Source organism: Leptopilina heterotoma, unplaced genomic scaffold, assembly GCF_015476425.1.
Source record: "Leptopilina heterotoma isolate Lh14 unplaced genomic scaffold, ASM1547642v1 Lhet_85, whole genome shotgun sequence".
Classification (NCBI taxonomy): domain Eukaryota; kingdom Metazoa; phylum Arthropoda; class Insecta; order Hymenoptera; family Figitidae; genus Leptopilina; species Leptopilina heterotoma.
The window spans coordinates 366,387-387,174 of record NW_025111189.1 but is presented as its reverse complement, the minus strand read 5'-3'; the positions used below and the strand labels follow the sequence as shown (position 1 = coordinate 387,174).

Below are 20,788 nucleotides of genomic sequence, written 5' to 3'. Positions count from 1 at the left end.
ACTCGATTAAAAATACTAAAAAATCGTTTATTTTATTCACTGTTCTGACAAAAATCTCATTTTGTATTTCTCTGATCTTTCACTAATTTCTAAATTCAATAATTTATATTTTCAATAATTCCAAATTATCTGAAATTCAATTATTTAAAATTTCAATAATTTTCTTCAATAAATATTTAAATATTTATAAAATTTTCCACAGGAATTAAAATTTTTTATAATTCAATTCCAAATTTTCTAAAATTCAATTTTTAAAAATTACATCGGAAATTTTTCTAATTATTCTCTGGAGTTTTCAACGTAACTATTCTCTGAATCAAATATTTTAAATAATTTTCGCAAAGTTCTTAGAGAATTTAATGATTTAAATACAAATAATAAATTCTTTATAATAATTGATTATCAAAAGCTTTATAATACTAAAATTTTTAAAATTAGTTCAAAAATTAAATTTTACCAAAAGTTTTATGTAATTTTCTTTAGATATTTGGATTTTTAAAAATATGTAAATGAAAATATTAAAAATAATTGAATTTTAAAAACTTATAATGGAAAAATATTCTAAGAATTCTTTTTTTTACAAAAAATATTTTAATATAATTGTTTGAAGCAAATTTTAATTAATTAACATTTTCAAATTTATATTTGAACATTTCTCATTGAAATATTTGAAATTTCAATTATTTTCAGAATTTGCTTTTAAAATTCTTCGAAGTTTGACATTCAAAAATTTTAATTTTGCTTATTTTTAATAAAATAGTACAAAATTTTAATTATTTAAAAATTTTTTAATTATACATTTCAAAAATTCAATTATCTTGAAAGAAAATTATTCAAAAATAATTTTTTTTTAATTGAAAGATTGAAAATTTTGACTTTAATTACTTTCCACGCTATAAAAAGCGAAATAAGTTAAATTTTGTATAAAAAAATGGTATTTAGTTGCAATGTTTTGAAGAAAAGTCGAAAAGTCTGAATTTAAATTAAACTTTTCTTTTTAACTGCTCTGAATTTGGATTCAGTAAAAATTACATTAATTGAAAAATATTCCTTAAATTGAATTTTTATTTTATATTTTCAACACAGATTCCACTTAAATATTTTTTTTCCCAATTAAATGTTATTCTAAATTTTTTGTAAACTGATTTTTCAATCTTTAGAAACTTTTGAAATAAAAATATTGATGAGAACTTTTTTTCAAACAAAAGTTAGAAATAAATAAAGATATAATTCGGCGAAATGAAAAAAGAAATTCGACAATTAATACGCATTTTTTGTCAAATATAGGAAAAAATTTTAATATAGAAAGGAACGTTAAATAAGTAAAATTCTAAATTCCCCTTTTTCGAAATAAGTAAAATTCTAAATTTTTATTTTTTGAACGAAGGGAAATTCGAAATTCTTGTTTTTTGAAAGAAGGAAAATTGTAAATTCTTATTGTTCGAAATAAAGTAAAATTTTAAATTCTCATTTTTCGAAATAAGTAAAATTCTAAATTCTTATTTTTTGAATGAAGGAAAATTCTGAATTCTTATTTTGCGAAATAACTAAAATACTAAATTCTTATTGCTCGAAATAAGGTAAAATTCCAAAATTTCCCTTTTTCGAAATAAGTAAAATTTTAAATTCTCATTTTTTGAACGAAGGAAAATTCTAAATTCTAACTTTTTGAACGAAGGGAAATTCTAAGTTCTTATTTTTTGAAAGAAGGAAAATTCTAAATTCTTATTTCTCGAAATAAAGTAAAATTCCTAAATTCCCCTTTTTCGGAAATAAAGAAAAATTCTAAATTCCAGTCTTTCGAAATAAAAAGTAAATTTCCAATTTCGTATTCTCTCGAAATAAATAAATAAAATTCTGAAAATCGAAATAAATTCACGTGTCCGTATTGGCAAGTGCATTGCCTACTTTCATCATTGTATTATGAACATCGCGACTAAATTGCACCTGATTTTGCACTGTCATTAAAAATTGTGGATAAGTTAATGCAGTGCCTTCCTGCGGTGTGACGGCCTCGGTTCTCGTTGGCATCACTGGAATTGGCAAATAACGAATTGAACTCGAATGCTGCGACATACATTCGATAGACGTTTTCAAATGTAATTCAATTTGATCGCAAATTGAATAGAAGTCTTCCATATTCTTATTGAATCGATGATCTGGCGGATCAATTCCCTTTGTCGAGCCAACATCGACTAAACTATTTTGCTGTAATGTTTGCGTTGCAGTTTTCAATGTCAACGATAATGCTTCTCTCAATGGTCCAACGAGGGATTTTACTTTTGAAATATTATCCAATTTTTCTTGTGGCTGTTGTTGTCCCTGTTGTTGGGCCTGTTGTTGCGGTTGTGCGAGTTGTGGATTTCCAGTTGGTGCCATTTGGCCCATTCCCATTCCACCGACTTGCTGAATTGGCGGAATATTCATCTGCGAAAAAATTTATTTTTAATAATTTTTTCTAATGAATAAAAAAAATTAATTAATGAAATTTTAACATAAATAAATTCAGGGTTGCCACGCTTTTGCTCTTTTCAAATTCCTAGACTTTTCCAGGTTGGAAAACGGATTTTTTTTCAAATAATTTTTAAAAAAGATCTTTGAGAAGTTTCAAACCAATTTGCTTACAATTCAATTTTACTAAATTTCATCTATTATTCGAAAATTCTTCAATTAAATATTTAGAAAATAAAAACTTGAAATAATTCAAAAAAAATTAAATTAAACTTTTCAAAAAAAATTAATTCAAAAGAATTGTCAGTTAAAAGTATAAAAAATTAAATTTTCAAAAATTTTAATTTGAAACCATTTTAAAATTCAATTACTTTTAAAAATTCTTGCTATAATCCTTTTAATATTAATTACATTTTTCGAACAATTTGGTTAAAATTGTATTAAAAATAATTGAAATTCTGCGATGAGTTTTATTATTAATGAAAATAATTAAATCTCTAAAAAAATATATTATTTATGAAAATAATTAAATTATTGCGAAGAAATATAAATAAAAAAAATTGTAAATAGTTGAATTTCTGCGAAATTTTTATTATTTATGAAAATAATTTAATGTTTGCTTAGAATTTTATCAACCTTTTTTAAAAATATTTTAATTTTTTTGAAAAATTTTATTAAAATAGTAGATTTTTCTTGAGTCGAATTTTATTAAAATTTCCTTTTAAATAATTGAATTCTTTTGTGAAATTTTTTTAAAATCGTAGACATTGAAAATAACTAAATTTTGTCAAATTTTTGAAATTAATTCAATTTCTACGAAGAATTTTATTAAAATTATTTTGAAAAAAAATTGAATTGTTAGAAAGAATTTCATAAAAGTTTTTGAAAATAATTTAATTCTTTGAAGAAATTCAATTAAAAATGTTTTTAAAATAATACTTAAATTCTAAGAAATAAATTGTAGCGAAGGTTTTTAAAATAATTGAATTTCTTTAATGAATTTTATTAAAATTTTTAAAAATAATTTTTTTTTTTCGTGAAAAATTTATTTGTGAAAATAATTGAATCCTTGTAAAAAATGTTATCATTTATGAAAACAATTAAATTTTTATAAAATTCCAAAAATTTTGTTTTCCAGACAATTCCCTGACTTTACTGACGTGTGGCCACCCTGTAATTAAAAAAGTAAAAATAATTAAAAAACAATAATTAGTAAAGCAAAAGTAATTGAAAACAATAATTAATAAAAGTAAAAATAGGTAAAAAACAATAATTAGTAAAATAAGAATAAATGAAGGGCAATAATGAGGAAAGTAAAAAAAAATAATTGTCAAAGTAAAAATAAATAAAAAACAATAATTGATAAATTGATAAATTTTAATAAAAATTTAAAATTGAAATTCTATCTTTAGAAACTTTTACAATTAATTTTTCTAATAATAAAACAAAATTATTTTAATAGAAATTGAATTTGATATAAAAATAAATAAATTTCGTTCATTTGAAAGTTTAGAACTTTAGGATCATATAAAATACTAAAAAATACAAGCCTAGTAAAAAAATAATTTAAAATTATTTAATTTCAATTAAAAAAAATTGAAAATAGGAAGAAAAAAGTAGAGAAGTAAACAAAGTTACTTCAAAGGCCCCGGAGGGATTCGAACCCTCGATCTCCTGTTTACTAGACAGGCGCTTTAACCAACTAAGCCACGGCGCCATTGAAGTAAACTTTCTTAATAACCGATGAAATTTATATTCCACATTTACTGAAACTTTCTACTGAAAAAACTATTAAATTTTCACTAATAAATTAAAAAAATAATGAACACTTTCAATAACATTTAGTTAAAAACTCAATAGTTTGATTATTTTACTCGTAAAAAATTTAATATGTTAAAAGAATTAATTTTTCCGATTTTCCATATTTACGGAAATATTACTAATATTTACAAACTAAATAAGCAAACAAATTATTCTCTATTCAATATTCTTGGAGATAAAAATAATTTCTAAATTTCTGTAATTGTATTTCACTTATTTTCTTGTTTCACAAATGGAGACTAGAAATGACTGACATAATTTTTACGAATTTATTAACAAAACTATTAAATATTATTGAAAAGTAAAAACTTACCGTTATTTCCGAAAATTAGTTAACAAATTTCACTTAAAATATCAATTCACTTTCTCTGACAAGACAAATGACAAATTGTCAGGAATATTTTTTCACCTCTCGGAAAAAATAGGTTAGGAAGTAAATTTTCCTCTTTTCTGTCCAAAAAGAACACTTGTGGACATAAATTGTTATATTATGGCGATAAAAGGAAACTTTCTTTAAAAAGCCTTGTTTCTCAATATTTAAACAATTTCACAAAAACACAAGAAAATGCTTTCCTCGTTCTCTATTTCTCAAGAACATCCAAAATGTCCAAAATCAACACTTTGAGTTTGACATTTAAAGGTTATGTATGTAAACACTGTTTTCTCTTTGTTAGCTTGGCCAACCTGTAGAACAGTACTGCCACCATTAAGTATAAAATCAAATTTAATTGAAAATCAAAATCATCATCAAAATTAAAGAAAATGTTACAAAACATTACAAAAAACAATCAATAATCCAAATAATATTTGTAAACTCTTGATTTTTGATATGTATTTTAAAATTATTTTTTTGGGAAAAAAAATTTTTAGGAAAAAATAGTCGATTTTTGAATTTTCCCCGCCAGGAACAACTTCCAGTTCTAGAACTTTCTCGAACAAAATCGAAATTTACCAGTGTTGACAATTTGCGAGAAAAAACTTTTAGGAAAAATTGCTAAATACAGGAACAGGGTTAAAAAAAAAGTGTTCAGAATAACAATTAGAATTTCTGCTGATTAAAATACACATATATCTATAGAATTACGCAACGAAACTGTAGTAATTTCTGATTAATTTCGTAAACACAATTTTGTTTCGTTTATTTAAATATAAAAGACACATTTTCTTACCTTAAAAAATTTCAAAGAGGGACGAACAACATCGCATATTTTATTGTTACTTAAACACTCAACTTGTCAATATTATCGTAAGTAAATTGAAAAAGTTTGCCATTATTTTATCAATTTTCTTTGGTACAAATCAAGTACAATGACGATGTTTTTGTTAAAAGAAAGAAAAATGGAAATTTTAGGTTATGTTCCATTCTTATAATATTCGATCACGTGCGTTTTGGTTGTTAACGATTTAATCGAAATTATTTCCTTTCTTTTTTAGAATAAGTTTAAAAACTTTTACGTTGAAAAAAAGTTCTAATTTAAGGGGTAAAAAATGGCCAAATGGGGCGAGGGAGACCCACGTTGGATTGTCGAGGAAAGGCCTGACGCTACAAATGTCAATAACTGGCATTGGTAAAAAAATTTCTACTATCGATTTTCTTACTGTTTTTTAATTTTTTAAGTATTTTTTTCTATTTTTTTATCTTTCTTGTTTTTAAAGAAAAACTTTGTGTCTTATTTAAATTATCAAAAGGAGAAATATCAAAAAACTTATTTATTTTAGGACGGAGAAGAATGCTTGTGCTTGGTCACAAGATAAAATAAAGGAATTATTTACAAATTTAGAAATTGAAGGAGATGACAGTGAGTTTTTGACAATTTATTTTGACTAGTAAAAATTGTTTATGCTCTAAAATTATTCAGGACTCGAATTAGATTCCTAAATCCCGTAAAGGTCCATAAATTTGTTTTTTTGTCCGTGAAAGTCAGTTTTTTTGAAAAAAGGTCCATAAAGTCCGTAATTTGATTGAGAAGAGACAAAAGGTTTGTAAATTCTACGATATAATTTGGAGAATTGTAGAGAAATTATAAATGATTGCAGAAATTCAATTACTTTTCAAAAAGTAATAAAATTCTTCGCAGAAATTCAATTATTTTCAGTACAATTTAAATTATAATTTCTTGAAAAAATTCAATTATATTTATAAAATTTCTCGAATGAATTCAATTATTTTTTTAAAAATTAATTGATTTCTTTACAGCAATTCAATTATTTCTATAAATAATAAAATTTTTCAAAAGAATTCAATTATTTTTAAAGAATTTCTCGAATGAATTCAATTAATTTTAAAAAAATTTTTGTAACATTTCACGGAAGAATTCAATTATTTTCATAAATAACTTATTTATAGCAATTCCATTATTTCCATTAATAATAAAATTCTTTTTCAAAATTTCAATTATGTATTTTCAAAAATATTCCTCAATTCAATGATTTTTAATATCTACTATTTTAATAAAATTTTCCAAAAGAATTTAATTATTTAAAGAAAATTTTACGCAAATCTCTAATTATTTTTATAAATTAATAAAAATTTTCATTGGAATTCAATTATTTACAAATTTTTTATAAATTTCTTCGCAATCATTCAATTAATTTCATAAATAATAAAATTTTTACAGGGATTCAATTACTTTCGTAAATAATAAAATTCTTGTTAGGAATTCAATTATTTTCTTAAATAATAAAAAACTCATTGTAGAATTTTAATTATTTTTAATACAATTTTAATCAAATTCCTTGAAAAATGTAATTATTCTTAAAAATTTTTTATTGAATTCTAGTAAAATTTTCTAATAAAAATTGATTTAAAAGTGGATTTTCGTTAAAATTTTAGATAATAATTGAATATTAAAATCATTAGAAAGTGAATTTTAAGAAATAATTGTATTTTGAAAAAGTTTAATTGAATTTTTTTTGGAAATTATTTCAAGTTTTTATTTTCTAAATATCTAATTGAAGAATTTCCGAATAATTGAAATTTTGTAGAATTGAATTGTAAACAAATTGATTTGAAAATTGTCAAAGAACTTTATCGAAAATTATTTTAAAATTATTAAATACTTTCACTGGTTCGAGCTCTGAATTATTCGAAATAAGTTTTAAAATAAAGTGTTTACCTTTTTCGATTTTATAATTTTCTTATAAATTCTTAATTTTTACAGTAAAGTGTTTTGTAACTACTGTCGACAAATGCGAAGGTGAAGCTGTAGCCAATAATAGAAAAGGAAAATTAATTTTCTTCTACGACTGGAATATTGTTCTCAAATGGATATCGCCCGGAGAAGAAAAGAAAATCGAGGGGAAAATTAACATTCCTAATCTTTCCGAGGAGAACGATATTTCCGAAGTAAATGTAAGTTTGTAAAAATTCAAACAAAAATCGATGTTTATCTAAAAAAAGAAGATTTTTAAACCAAAAATTTTAATTTTATAAAAAATAATTCTAAAGATCTAAATTTTTGATAAAGAATAATACTGAAGATGTAAATTTTCGATAAAGAATAATACTGAAGATCGTGAGAGTTTGATAATGAAATATTTCTTCACAGATCGAAATAACTTTGAAAGATAGTACCAATGAAGGTGAAAAAGTAAAGCATTTTTTGCACACAAAAGGGAAGGAAATTATTAGAGAAAATCTAACTAAATACGTCTCTTCATTGAAGGAAGGTAAAGAAAAAATAATCTTATTTTTTAAAAAAATACCCACGAATATACGTAATTTAGAAAAAAATATGCTTTAATTTTTTATTTTCTTTTTACAGAATTTTCGAAAGGAATGATTCTTCCCAAGAAAACGGAACTTAAAGAAAGTATTTCCAATATTACATCAGGGTTTAATGTGAAGGTAAGAATAAAAGAATAGTTTTCAATTTAAATTCAGGAAAATGTAAAGAAAATTAAATTTTCAAAAAATATTCTAAACAAAATTTAAACTAAATGAATAGACAATTTTAGGTAATTAATTAAATTGAAATAAATTAAGGAAGAATCGGTCAAACAATCGGAACAAAAGTTAGTCAATTGGGATAAGTTCGGACTTTAAAAAAAGGCAAATTTTAAATTTCTTTCTGTAGAAGAAAGAATTTAATTTTCAATATTTTTAACAATTTTAAGTTGCAGAATTTAATAAATATTTCATATTTTGACAAAAAATTGTAATTTTTATTTAAATACAACTTTTAATTGTTTAAAATGGTAATAATTATATTCTTAACCCTTTCACGAAAACTAAATTAAAATTTAATTTGTCTTTTTCTATTTTTGAATTTTTAAAAAATATAATTTTCTGAAATATAATTCTTTAAAAAAAACAAATATATTGCAAAACAAAGTTTTAAAAGTAATACAATTTAATTCTTTGAAATATAAAATTTATGTCAAAGAAAATTTGACAAAACTTTGAATTGTTTCAATTTTTAAAATAATTTTCCGGAATTCAATTATCTTCAAAAAAATTTTAATTACAATTTTTCAAAAACCTAATTTTTTTTTAGAATTTCTACATTGAATTATTCAAAATTTCAATTATTTGTTTTAAACAAATCTTTAAAAACTTATTATTATTTACTTTAGTCAGAGAGAAACTCTTTAGTTGAAATTTCAAATAATTGCAATGTAAAACCTTTTGAAAATTAATTATTTCTAAAAATTACATTGCAATTTTTCCAAAAGTCAATTATTCTTTAGAATTATTGAATGAAATTATTCAAAAATTTCAGTTTTTAAAGGAAAATAATGTATTAATATTTTTTTTAATGAACATTTAATTATTATTCTACTTTTCCGGCGATTAAAATGTTAAAAACATTTCAATTTAAAAACCTTCTAATCTTTAATTATTTCTTAAAATTTCTGTTATATATACAAAAATTTTTGTAAAATTGAATTATTTTTCTAATTTTTTAATTTTTAGTTACCTACAATTCTTAAAAAATATAATAATATTAAAAAATAATTCTTTAAACTAAGAAAATAAAATTCTTTGAAATATAAAATTCATTTTAATGAAATTTGAGAAAATTTCCTATTTTTCCAGTTTTTAAAAATTACTTTCGGAAATTCAACTATTTTCAAAAAATGTTTAATCACGAGTTTTTAAAAACCTCGTTTTTCAGAATGTTTAAATAAAAATTTTCATATTTTTCTAATTCTAATTCAAATTTTTCTAATTCTTGAAGTATTTTCGAAAATTTGAACTGAAATTCTTTTTCTAATCAATTCTTATCAAAAATTTGAACGAGAATTCAATTATTTAAATTCAATAATAAAATAATTGATTATTACTAAAAATTGCAACTATTTATGGATTTTTTTTAATTTGAGAAAGAAAATTCATAGAATATTTAAGATTTTGAATAATTTGATATTTTTTTGAATAAAGTTTCCTTACTTTACTGTCCTGTGAAAATGCTGTTATTGTTAAAATTCTATAGAAAATAATTTCACTAAAACACTAATCACTCTATTTACAAATTAATTTTCAAACTTTTGACATGAAAATTTGAGTTGTAAAACAATTTGGAATCAAAAAGCTCTAACTTCACGTGAGGGCAAAATACCTTGATTATTATTACATATATATAAAATAATTATGTTATCACATTGAACTAAATTTTGTTTTGACCGTCCGTCAGATTCTTTCTTAAATTAAATTGATTTTATTAAATAAATAATAATTATTAAATTAAAATAATTTAAATTATATTAATTATTAGATTAAAATAAACTAATTTAGATTAAATATTAATTAATAATTAGGTAAGTAAATAAAAAATTTGTTTATATAAGTCGGGATTAAATAAGTTATTCAACAAATAAACAATTTATACCAACAAGTTAGTAATAAATTAATTATTAAATAAATAAAAAATTTATTTACTGAATTCAGTAATAAATCAATTACTATAAATAAATAAAAATTTATTTACAGAAATCTATAATATATTAATTGCCCTCAAAAAGAAGAGAAATAAATTTGAATAACAAAATATTTTCTTATTTCAGTTGCAAATGAATTCGACTGTCGTATCCAATAATAAAGGAAATGGCTGTACAATTAATACCACGACTATTAAGCAACAGCAAAAATTCCAATGTAGGGCACAGGAGTTTTATAACGCATTTACAGTACCCGAGGTATTTAAAAAAATTTTCTTTTATTTATAAAAGATATTTTCTTCATTTCTATTGACTATTTGAATTTTTCTATAATAAATTAAATTTACAAAAAAAAAAAAAATTGCAGATGGTGCAAGCTTTTACCAAGGGTCCAGTGAAATTAGAGGCAAAAAAAGAAGGGAAATTCGAATTATTCGGTGGGAATATTCATGGGGAATTTATTGAACTTTCACCAACGAAAATCGTTCAAAAATGGCGTTGTAAACAATGGCCAACGGATCATTATAGTGAAGTTACTCTTAATATTTCGGAAAAGAACGATCACACTGAAGTTAATCTTACACAAAGAGGAGTTCCAACCAGGTAAATATTTTTTTATAAAATAAAATATTTTCCTTGTAATCTTTAAATTTTCAGGGTTGCCACAGGTCGGGGAATTTAGAGAAAGTAGAATTATTTATTGGTCAGAAAAATCAGGGAAAAGTAAGGGATTTTTATAAAAGTATTGGAAAAAATTAAATTTGCAGAATTCATAATTAGTTTTATTTAATTTTTTAATACATATTTAATTAATTATTAAAAATTACGGATTTATAGAAGAAATTTAGTTAAAAACATCAAAAAGAATTAAATTTTAGAGAAATTACAAAAATGTTTGCAGAAATTCAATTGTGTTCAAAAATTTAAAAAAATTCTAGTCAAAATTTCAATTACTTTTAAAAAATTTTCTTCAATTCAATGATTTTCAATATCTACTATTTGAAAAAAAATTCAATTCTTTAAAAAAGGGTTAATAAACTTCTAAGCAAACATTAAATTATTTTCATAAATAACAAAATTCATTGCAGCAATTCAATTATTTTTGTAAATAATAAAGTTATTCCTATCAATTCAATTATTTTCATAAAATATAAAAATACTTGCAGGCATTCTATTATTTTCGTAAATAATTAAATTGTTCAGTACATTTTAATTATATTCACAAATTTTAATAAAATTCTTCCCTAAAATCCAATTATTTTCATAAATAATAAAAAAAAATTCTTTACAGGATTTCAATTAGTTTTGTAATTAATTAAATTTTTTGAAACAATTCAATTATTTTTTTAAAAATTCAAATAAGATTCTTAGCAAGAAAAAAGTGTTGATAAAATTCTAAGAAAACATTAAATTATTTTCATAAATAATAAAAATTTCACATGAATTCAACTATTTACAAATTTTTTTTATAAATTTCTTCGCAGTTATTCAATTATTTGCATAAATTACTATTAAAAATTTGTTTATAACATTCTACATGAGAATTCAATTTTAAATAGAATTTTCTAATAAAAATTGTTTTAAAAATGAATTTCAGTTAAAATTTTAGACTGTAATTGAATATTAAAAGCAATTCAGTGTGACTTTTTAGAAATAATTGTATTTTCAAAAAGTTGAATTAAATTTTTTTTTGGGAAATTATTTCACGTTTTTATTTTCTAAATATTTAATTGAAGAAAATTTCTGAATAATCAAAATTTCGTAAAATTGAATTGTAAACAAACTGATTTGAAAATTCTCTATGAACTTTTGCAAAAATTGTTAAAAATAATTGATAAGTGTTCATTTATTTCTTTGGAAGAATTTTTATAAAAGTTTTGAAATTAATTACATTTTTCGAAGAATTCACATAAAATTTTATTAAAAATAATTGAAATCATGTGAAGAATTTTATTATTTAGGAAAATAATTGAATCCTGGTAACAAATTTTTATTACATTTTTTTAAATAATTGAAATCCTGTGAAAAATTTTATTATTAAGGAAAATAATTGAATTCTTGCAACGAATTGTATTATTTATGAAAATAATTTAAATTTTACAAACTTTAGTAAAATTTTTGATAATAATTGAATTTTTTTCCTAAAATTGTGTTTAAAAATAGTTGAATTTGAACGAAGAATTTTATTATTTACAAAAATAATTGAATTTTCCAAAAATAATCAAAATCTTGTAAAGAATTTTATTAACAATTTGGATAATACTTTAGGGTCAGTGGAAAAATAAAAATTTTGTCTTGAAATCAGGGAAAAAAAATTAATTTTTTGTGGCAACCCTGATTTTGAAATGTAAATTTCGATACAGAAATTTTGAGTACTAAAACTGTTTTTCTGTTTGTTTCTAAATTTCCAGTGAAGAAGACTCAACGAAAGAAAACTGGGAACGATACTACTGGAATTCAATTAAACAAGTCTTTGGCTTTGGATACTTCATGTGATTCTCTTCATCTCTCTCTGTTTTGTATTTATTTCCTATTGATAAGAAAAACAGTCGTAAAGCAAGCAATATGTCAAGAGGGGGACAAAGAAGCTACAAATTCTGCCTAAAAACAATTTCAATTTCTTAACGCGCATAATTAAACACTGTAATTGTATAATCAAACCTTATGATTCAGTGAAAAAAAATAAAAAATCGGCCAAACGTGATTACTTTCGAAAAAATATTTTCAAATCCTCAAAAAAAATTCAATTTAATAATTATGCAATTATTTCCAGTTTAAAATTATCTTCACAATGAAAAATATTTCCGTTTGTTTTAATTTCTAGAAAATTTATGTATATTATTATTTTTAACCAGTGAATTTTTGTTTAAAAAAAAATCTTTCTTTCTCAAATTCGGATAGAAAGGGAGAAAAAAAAAATTTTGAAAATTTTGTTTAAACGATGAAAGAATTTTAGAATTTTGTAATAATTTGATTTTGAATAATAAATGTGATTCTAGTTGATATAATTATTTTTTTCGCTGTACAATAAAATAAAATAATGATATAAAGTGTTTTAGGAGAGAAAGAAAAGTAGAAAAATAATTAAAACACTACTCATCTTGAAGCTAAGTATTCACTTTTATCGTCTGTGAAATAGCCTGAAGCGTCGAGTTACTTTCGTCACTAATATATAAACCCCCCTCTCACCTCTTGTTCCTCTTTTCATCCCCTAAAACATCCCCCCCTTCACTAGACCCCGCGCGCAACCCTTTTCGCTGGGAACTACCTTCGAGTGATGGTCCTTAGCGGTTACACTGAGAGCATTTCTCGTTTCTTTGAAGGTAATCTTAAACGAAATTCCAAAGCACTTGCCACTTATGCTCTCCCGTTATACAACCAAGATTGATTAGTAATTAGCTTCGAGAATCTCATGTCATTTTTAATTATTTAATGTAGAAAAATAATCATTTTATTCTTCTAACTTTTTAAATAGAAAAAAAGACTTTGATTTTTAAATAATTTCTGACTCAATATTAGAAAAAAATCACTTATTAAACAATTAATTATTATTATTTGCAAAAATTTATTTAACATTTTCGGAAAAAATTTAATCATTATCAAATTATTTTCAAGAACTTTAAGAAAATTCAATTTATTTTAATAATAATAATAAAAATTCAGCGCCAAATTAATTTATTTTCAAATAATAATTTGAATAAAATTCTTCGCAGGATTTCAATTATTTAAGAAAAATATAATAAAAATTCAGCGCCAAAATTAATTTATTTCCAAATAATAATTTGAATAAAATTCTTCACAGGATTTCAATTATTTAAGAAAAATGTAATAAAAATTCATTGCAAGACATCAATTATTTTTCTAAATAATAAAATATTCTTTACTGGATTTCAATTGTTTAATTTGAAAATTTAATAAGATTCTGCGCAGAAATTCAATTATTTTCATAAAATAATAAAAATTTTTGCCGGAATTAAATTACTTTCTTAAATAATTTAATTTTTCGTAAAAATTTAATTATTTTCAAATATATTAATAAACTACCTTGCAAGAATTCAATTATATTCGTAAATAATAAAATTATTCCTAGCAATTCAATTGTTTTCAACTTTTTAGTAAAATTCTTCGCAAAAATCCAATTATTTTCATAAATAATAAAAAAAATTCTTTGCAGGAATAGAATTAGTTTCGTAATTAATTAAATTTTTCCAAACAATTCAAATATTTTCAAAAATTCTAATAAGATTCTTAGCAAGAATTTTATTACTTTTAAATATTTCTAACAAATTTTTTGTAGGTATTCAATTATTTTACTAAACAATAAAAGTCTTCGCAAGATTTTAAATGTTTAATTTAAAAATTTAATAAAATTCTTTGCAAGAATTGAATTATTTTCATAAATAATAAAATTCGTCACAGGATTTCAATTATTTAGAAAAAATGTAATAAAAAAATTTGTTACCAGAATTTAATTATTTTCCTAAATAATAAAATTCTTAACAGGATTTCAATTATTTTTAATACAAGTGAATTCTTTGTAAAATGTAATTAATTTCAAAAATTTTATTAAAATTCTTCGAAAGAAATAAATATGAACAATTATCAATTATTTTTAATAATTTTTTCAAAAGTTTATAGAGAATTTTCAAATCCATCTGTTTACAATTCAATTTCACGAAATTTTAATTATTCGGAAATTCTTGAATTAAATATTTAGAAAAATTCAATTATTTTCAATAATAATAAAAATTCTGATCTGAAATTCATTTATTTTCAATACAATTTTAACAAAATTTCAAGACAAAAATTAATTATTTTCCTAAATAATAAAATTCTTAGTAGAAATTTAAATATTTTCAATAAAATTTCTCGAGAGGATTCAATTTTCATCAAAATTTCTAATGTAATTTTACAAAAGAATTCAATTATTATCAATAATTATTGCAATACATTTTTTTTTAAAAATTCTTTTACTTTCAAAAACAGTAATAAAATTTTTCTCAGGAATTCAATTCTATTGAATACAAATTAGAATTTCTCGAAATAATTCAATTATTTTCATGAATAATAAAATTTTTCACAGCAATACAATTATTTCCATATAAATAATAAAATTCTTCGTAGGTATTCAATTATTTTCAATACAATTTAAATTACAATTTCTCGGAAGAATTCAATTATTTTCATAAACGATTAATTACTTTACAACAATTCAATTATTTTAATAAATAATAAATTTTTTTTGAAAGAATTTAATTATTTTTATAAAATTTTTCAAATTAATTCAAATAATATTCATAAAATTTTTGTAACATTTCTTGGCAGAATTCAATTATTTTTATAATTAATTTCTTTACAGCAATTCAATTATTTCCATAAATGATAAAATTCTTTGTAAGAATTCAATTATTTTTGAAAGAATTTCTCAAATGAATTTAATTATTTTCATAAACAATAAAATTCTCCGCAAGAATCAAATTTTTCTAATATAATTTTAATAAAATTTCTAGAAAGAATTCAATTATATTTCACAGAAGTTTAATTTTTTAATATAATGTTTGGAAAAAATTCAATATTTCCAACAAAATCTTAATAAAATTTATGAAAAAAAGTTAATTAATTTTCAAAAATAATAAAATTCCTCACAACTATTAAATTATTTTCAATACAACTTTAATAGAAATAATTATTGAATGAATTCAAATAATTTCAATAAAATTTTTGTAACATTTCTAGGAAGAATTCAATTTTTTCCATAAATAATTCAATTTTTCGCAGAAATACAATTTTTGAAATCAAATTCCTAGAAAAAATTCAACTATTTAAAACGAATTTTAAAAAAATGATTCGAAACATTTTAATCGCTTTCAGAAATTTCAATAAAATTCCTCGAAAAAATTAAATTATTATTTCCAAAAATTGTAATAGAATTCTTCGTAACATTTTAATTACTTTTTTAATTTGTAATAATAGTTTCTATGATAGTATTAAATTATTTCACATTTATAATGACGAATGTTACAATTATTACATTTTTTTTAACAAGAATGTTATCTTTGAAAATTAAAAAAAAATGTCTTATAATGTTATAAAATAAAAGTAATTTCAACATTTTTAGAAACAAATTTGTTTGATTTATATTTCTTATGTTTTAATTTTCGAAACTTTAAATTCGAATTTCTTTAATATTTTCAAGTTCTCAAAGCATTGAAAAAGAGACATTATTAAAATAGAAAACAGAAAAGCAATAGAGAAAAACCAAAATTTTTTCGTTAGCAATTACTAACGAAAAAAAATTTTTGGTAACTTTATTTTCTAATAGCAAATATTTCGAAAATATTTTTGACTTATTTCTCGAAGCTAGTTTTTAAACAAAGTATCAAAACAAAGTATTTTTTTCTCTTTTTACCTTTCCGCAAACAATTCTGAATTTTTCCTATTCACACAATTTTTCTTTTGTTTTCCGAATTGAGGAAATGCATTTTTTTTTTTAATGGCATTATACCCAGGGATAATTTTAAGAGAATTATACAGCGCCATAAAGGAATTAGGAGAGCATGGAGCTTATCAAACGTGCATTATGGAAGTCAATCCGCTTTGATCGAATGAAATTACCAGAATTGAATTCATTATCGCTTGAAAACTTCTAATCCCCCTCGATGCCCCGTGAGTGACGTATTCCGGATAAAGTTCATTCATTAATGTTGACATGCAAGTTGGCAACCAAAGGGGGGTCTTTTTCAAAATGATTGTGTGCAAATATTCTCTCCTATGACATAAACGCCAATTTTCGAATAGAATTTCACTGTTTGTTTTTCTCTAAAACAAGAAAAAAAAATCAATTCAATTTTATCGCAGAAGAAAAATTTTTATTCATTAACTATAATAATCGACAAATTCTTTCATTCATTCTTTTTGTCCACATCTGAAGTTTGACTTTTGTTATTCCTTTTTTTTTCTTTAGAAAATATTGTTTGACAAATCGAAAATTATTTTTCATGATTTATAATAAAATAATATTTGAAATTGGAGAAAATCCCAAAAGTTTGGAAAAATTCACTTAAACGTTTAGGAAAATTTCTGAGAATTTGGAAAAATTTTCATGCAACTTCCATGTAAATACAAATTATTTTTTAAAAAAATGAAATTAAACTTTTTCCAAACAAATTAATTCTTCAAAATTGACAATTAAAAGTATAGAAAATTCAAATTTTCAAATATTATTACTAATAAAAAATTTGTAAATATTTAAATTCCTGGGAAATTTTTATTATTTATGAAAATAATTAAATGTTTGCGTACAATTTTATTAAAATTATTTAATTGAATAATTAAACTCTTTTGGGTAATTTTATTAAAATAGTAGATATTGAAAATCATTGAAATGAGGCAAATTTTTACAAAATATTTGAAATTTTGATAACAATTTTATTAAAATTTTTGAAAATAATTGAATTTCTGCAATAATTTGTTACTTCTTCTAAATTAAATTTTTTCTTTAGTGTTTTTAACTAAAATTCTTCTATAAATAATTTTTAAAAAAGTTCTTTGAGAATTTTCAAATTCATTTGTTTACAATTCAAATTTACAAAATTTCAATTATTTGGAAATTGTTCAATTAAATATATATTAGAAAATAAAAACTTCAATAAAATAATTTTAAGTAAAATTGAAATAAACTTTTTCAAAAAAAATTAATTCTTCTACAAAATTATTAGTTAAAATTATGGAAAATTAAAATTTTCAAAAAATTTTATTTGAAACATTTTCATAATTCAATTATTTCAAAAAATTCTTGCTATACTAATGATTCTAATATTCAATTATTATCTGAAATTTTAAATTCATTTTTAAATAAATTAGAAAATTCTACGAGAATTCAATTATTTCAATACAAAAATAAAGAATTTATTGAATTATTAAATGTTTCTTAAAATTGAATTCTTATAAAAAATTTTATCGACAAATTTTTAAATAATTGAATTCTTTTGACGAATTTTAATCAAATTTTTAAGAATAATTACATTTTTCGAGGATTTCGATTAAAATTGTACTAAAAATAATTAAAATTCTGCGATCAGCTTCAATATTTATGAAAATAATTGAATTCCTCAAACAAATTTATTATTTATAAAAATAATTGAATCGTTAAAAAAAAATTTATTATTTATGAAATTAATTGAATTATTGAGAAGAAATTTATAAAAAAAATTTGTTAATAATTGAATTCCTGTGCAATTTTTATTGCTTTTATGAAAATAATTTGTAAATATTTGAGTACGATTTTATTAAAAAATTTAATTCTTTTAGGAAATTTATTAAAAAAGTAGTGAATATTGAAAATCATTGAAATCAGGAAATTTTTTTTAAATTATTCAATTTTGGAGAAGAATTTTGTTATTTATAAAGATAATTGTGATTTTAATTGATTTTTGAAGAATTTTTCTTTAAATTTTGCACATAATTGAACTTTTGTAAGAAGAATTTTATTACATTTGAAAATAATTGAATTTTGCCAATCATTTATAACTTCTCCAAAATTCAATTCTTTAAAATGTTTTTAACTACAATTTTTCTATAAAAATCCATTATTTTTAATAATTAATTAAAAATATATTTTGACAAATTTAACTAATTTCAAGAAGAATTTGAATTATTAATATTTTGCAAAAATCTAATTTTTTTAAAACTTCTAATTAAATTCATTAAAAATTGATTTGATTTGATTTTTAAATTCATTAAGAATTGATTTATTTTTATGGAAAAAAATTTGAATTAAAAATTTTTAAGTTCTATTATTTTTAAATTGCTAATTTTATTCAAAAAAGGTATGCAAGAAGTTAGCCTCGCGAATTGTTGCTAGTTTCGTATATAAGAAAAAAAAACAAAATGATTTTCGTCAAATTAAATTCGTGCCTCTTTTCAGACCGAGAATTTCGAGACGAAAAATAGGATTAAAAGTTTCATAGTATTCGAAATAGTTTCGTTGATGGGAATTTAAAAAACGAAATTTTCGAACATTCGAATGAATAATTTAAAAAGCGAAGAAGAATTAGAAAAACGAAACGATAGAAAAAGAGAAGAAAATAAAAGTTAGGAAAATACTTTTTGGAATTAGGTATTAATCGAGTGTGAGGAAGGCCGGAAAGGCGACTTCTAAAATATATGCGGCAATGTAAACTTGGAATATTCGAGAACGCTATCTAGAAACGGAAGTAAACATTCACTGTGAATTTTAGCTCCAAGTGTATTGAGTTGGCAATCGAATTCAACAATTACCGTGTTCTGAATCAATGAAGGAAGTAATTTTGCCTAAACTTGCGGAATATCATCTCCAGACTAAACTGCACCTGCAAATTTATTTCAAAATGTTTTAAAAGTATTTTAAGCATTACCTAAATATTCGAAATTTATTCGAAATTTTGAAAATTACTCTAAATATTACAGAAATATTTTTTTATTCTTAAAATTTATTCTAAATTTATTTTTAACTTTTAAACTCGAATATTCAAAAATATATAATATAAATAAAATATACATAAAAAATAAATAAATATAAAAAATATACTTTATTTATGTTATATAATATTTTATACTATTTTTAAATTAAAAAATGAAAAATTGAACACGGAAAAAACTGTATAGAAATTCTATATAAAAATCTGTTAAAAGCAAATATTATTTTAAAATTTCCTGCTATAAAGAAAGAAAGAAAGAAGGAGAGAGAGAGAATTCTGAAGCAAAATTATAAATTAAAATATTAAAAAATTATCTGTATTAATAATCGTTGAGTTCCGTATGTCTGTTCGCATATTAAAATCAGTTATTTTTGTCTGCTTTTTTGTTTTCTATTTTTGTTTTCTTTTTTGTTAATTTTTCTTTTCAAAATATTTTCCATTTTAAAATGAATGAAATACTAATATTCTGAAATGAAATAAATGAGATGAAATTAATGAAAATTAATTGCTTAAAACTGATTGAAAAATTTACAATTAAACAATAACAAAAAGTAATTTAAAATAAAATTATGGACAAAATAAAATTATTTACTAAAATAAAATTATGTTGAATTAAAAATCATAATTTAATTTGTAAATTCAATTTAACATTAATAAATTTTGTGATACGATTTTGGCAAGAAATATTTATAAATTATTTTTCTTTCCACATAATTTTGCAATAACAAGTGATTTTCGTTTTAATTTTAAAAAATAATATTTTTGTTAAAACAAAATATGAGAATTTTTGTAATATATATATATAATTTTTAATCAAAAATCATTTAATATTCTTGCATTGGATTCTATTAACATTTTTGGTAACAAATTCTATCGAGGAATTTAATTAAAATTCTTTTGAAAATAATTAAATTCTTTTTGCAAAAAAATTTAATTAAAACTTTTAAAAATAATGCAATTCATCTGAGAAATTTTATTTAAATTGTATTTATAAAATAATGGAATTCCTGCAAAGAATTTTATTATTTAGAGAAAAAAAATTGGATTCCTTTGCAAAATATTATTGACATTAATTTTATTTCTGCGGAGAATTTTATTACCTATTTATTTTAAATCAAAAATTATTTCTATCATTACGATTATTCATTTCTAGAATTTTCAACTAGAATTCTTCAATT

At 20.9% G+C, this 20,788-nt stretch overlaps 2 protein-coding genes and 1 non-coding gene across 4 annotated transcripts; 1 reads left to right on the top strand and 2 right to left on the bottom strand.

Moving 5' to 3' along the window:
* Nucleotides 1-1,496: 1,496 nt before the first annotated feature.
* On the bottom strand, nt 1,497-4,901 carry LOC122511518 (mediator of RNA polymerase II transcription subunit 29). The gene is made up of 2 exons (XM_043626814.1): nt 4,586-4,901; nt 1,497-2,427 (listed from the first exon to the last, which is right to left on the bottom strand). The coding sequence occupies exon 2, from the start codon at nt 2,425-2,427 to the stop codon at nt 1,876-1,878; it is 552 nt and encodes a 183-aa protein (XP_043482749.1). The 5' UTR covers nt 4,586-4,901; the 3' UTR covers nt 1,497-1,875.
* Nucleotides 4,095-4,168, bottom strand: Trnat-agu. Its single transcript has one exon. It is a non-coding gene; the product is annotated as a tRNA-Thr (tRNA).
* Nucleotides 4,902-5,246: 345 nt separating the features above from the next.
* On the top strand, nt 5,247-12,856 carry LOC122511514 (activator of 90 kDa heat shock protein ATPase homolog 1). Of its 2 annotated transcripts, none has more exons than XM_043626811.1 (9): nt 5,247-5,518; nt 5,752-5,840; nt 5,992-6,071; nt 7,434-7,624; nt 7,821-7,941; nt 8,037-8,119; nt 10,279-10,410; nt 10,520-10,755; nt 12,564-12,856. In XM_043626811.1, exons 2-9 carry the CDS (start codon nt 5,761-5,763, stop codon nt 12,646-12,648), a joined length of 1,008 nt encoding a protein of 335 aa, XP_043482746.1. In that variant the 5' UTR covers nt 5,247-5,518; nt 5,752-5,760; the 3' UTR covers nt 12,649-12,856. The 2 variants fall into 2 exon arrangements, with proteins under 2 accessions (XP_043482746.1, XP_043482745.1); XM_043626810.1 differs by having other exon boundaries at nt 5,248-5,518; nt 5,707-5,840.
* The last annotated feature ends 7,932 nt before the right edge of the window (nt 12,857-20,788 follow it).

Bases quoted from the DNA above. Each gene is read 5' to 3' on its own strand.
- LOC122511518 (XM_043626814.1), bottom strand. From the start codon at position 2,427: ATGAATATTCCGCCAATTCAGCAAGTCGGTGGAATGGGAATGGGCCAA.
- LOC122511514 (XM_043626811.1), top strand. From the start codon at position 5,761: ATGGCCAAATGGGGCGAGGGAGACCCACGTTGGATTGTCGAGGAAAGG. The intron at 6,072-7,433 runs GTGAGTTTTTGA...TAATTTTTACAG, and splicing joins AGAAATTGAAGGAGATGACA to TAAAGTGTTTTGTAACTACT. The intron at 10,411-10,519 runs GTATTTAAAAAA...AAAAAATTGCAG, and splicing joins ACGCATTTACAGTACCCGAG to ATGGTGCAAGCTTTTACCAA.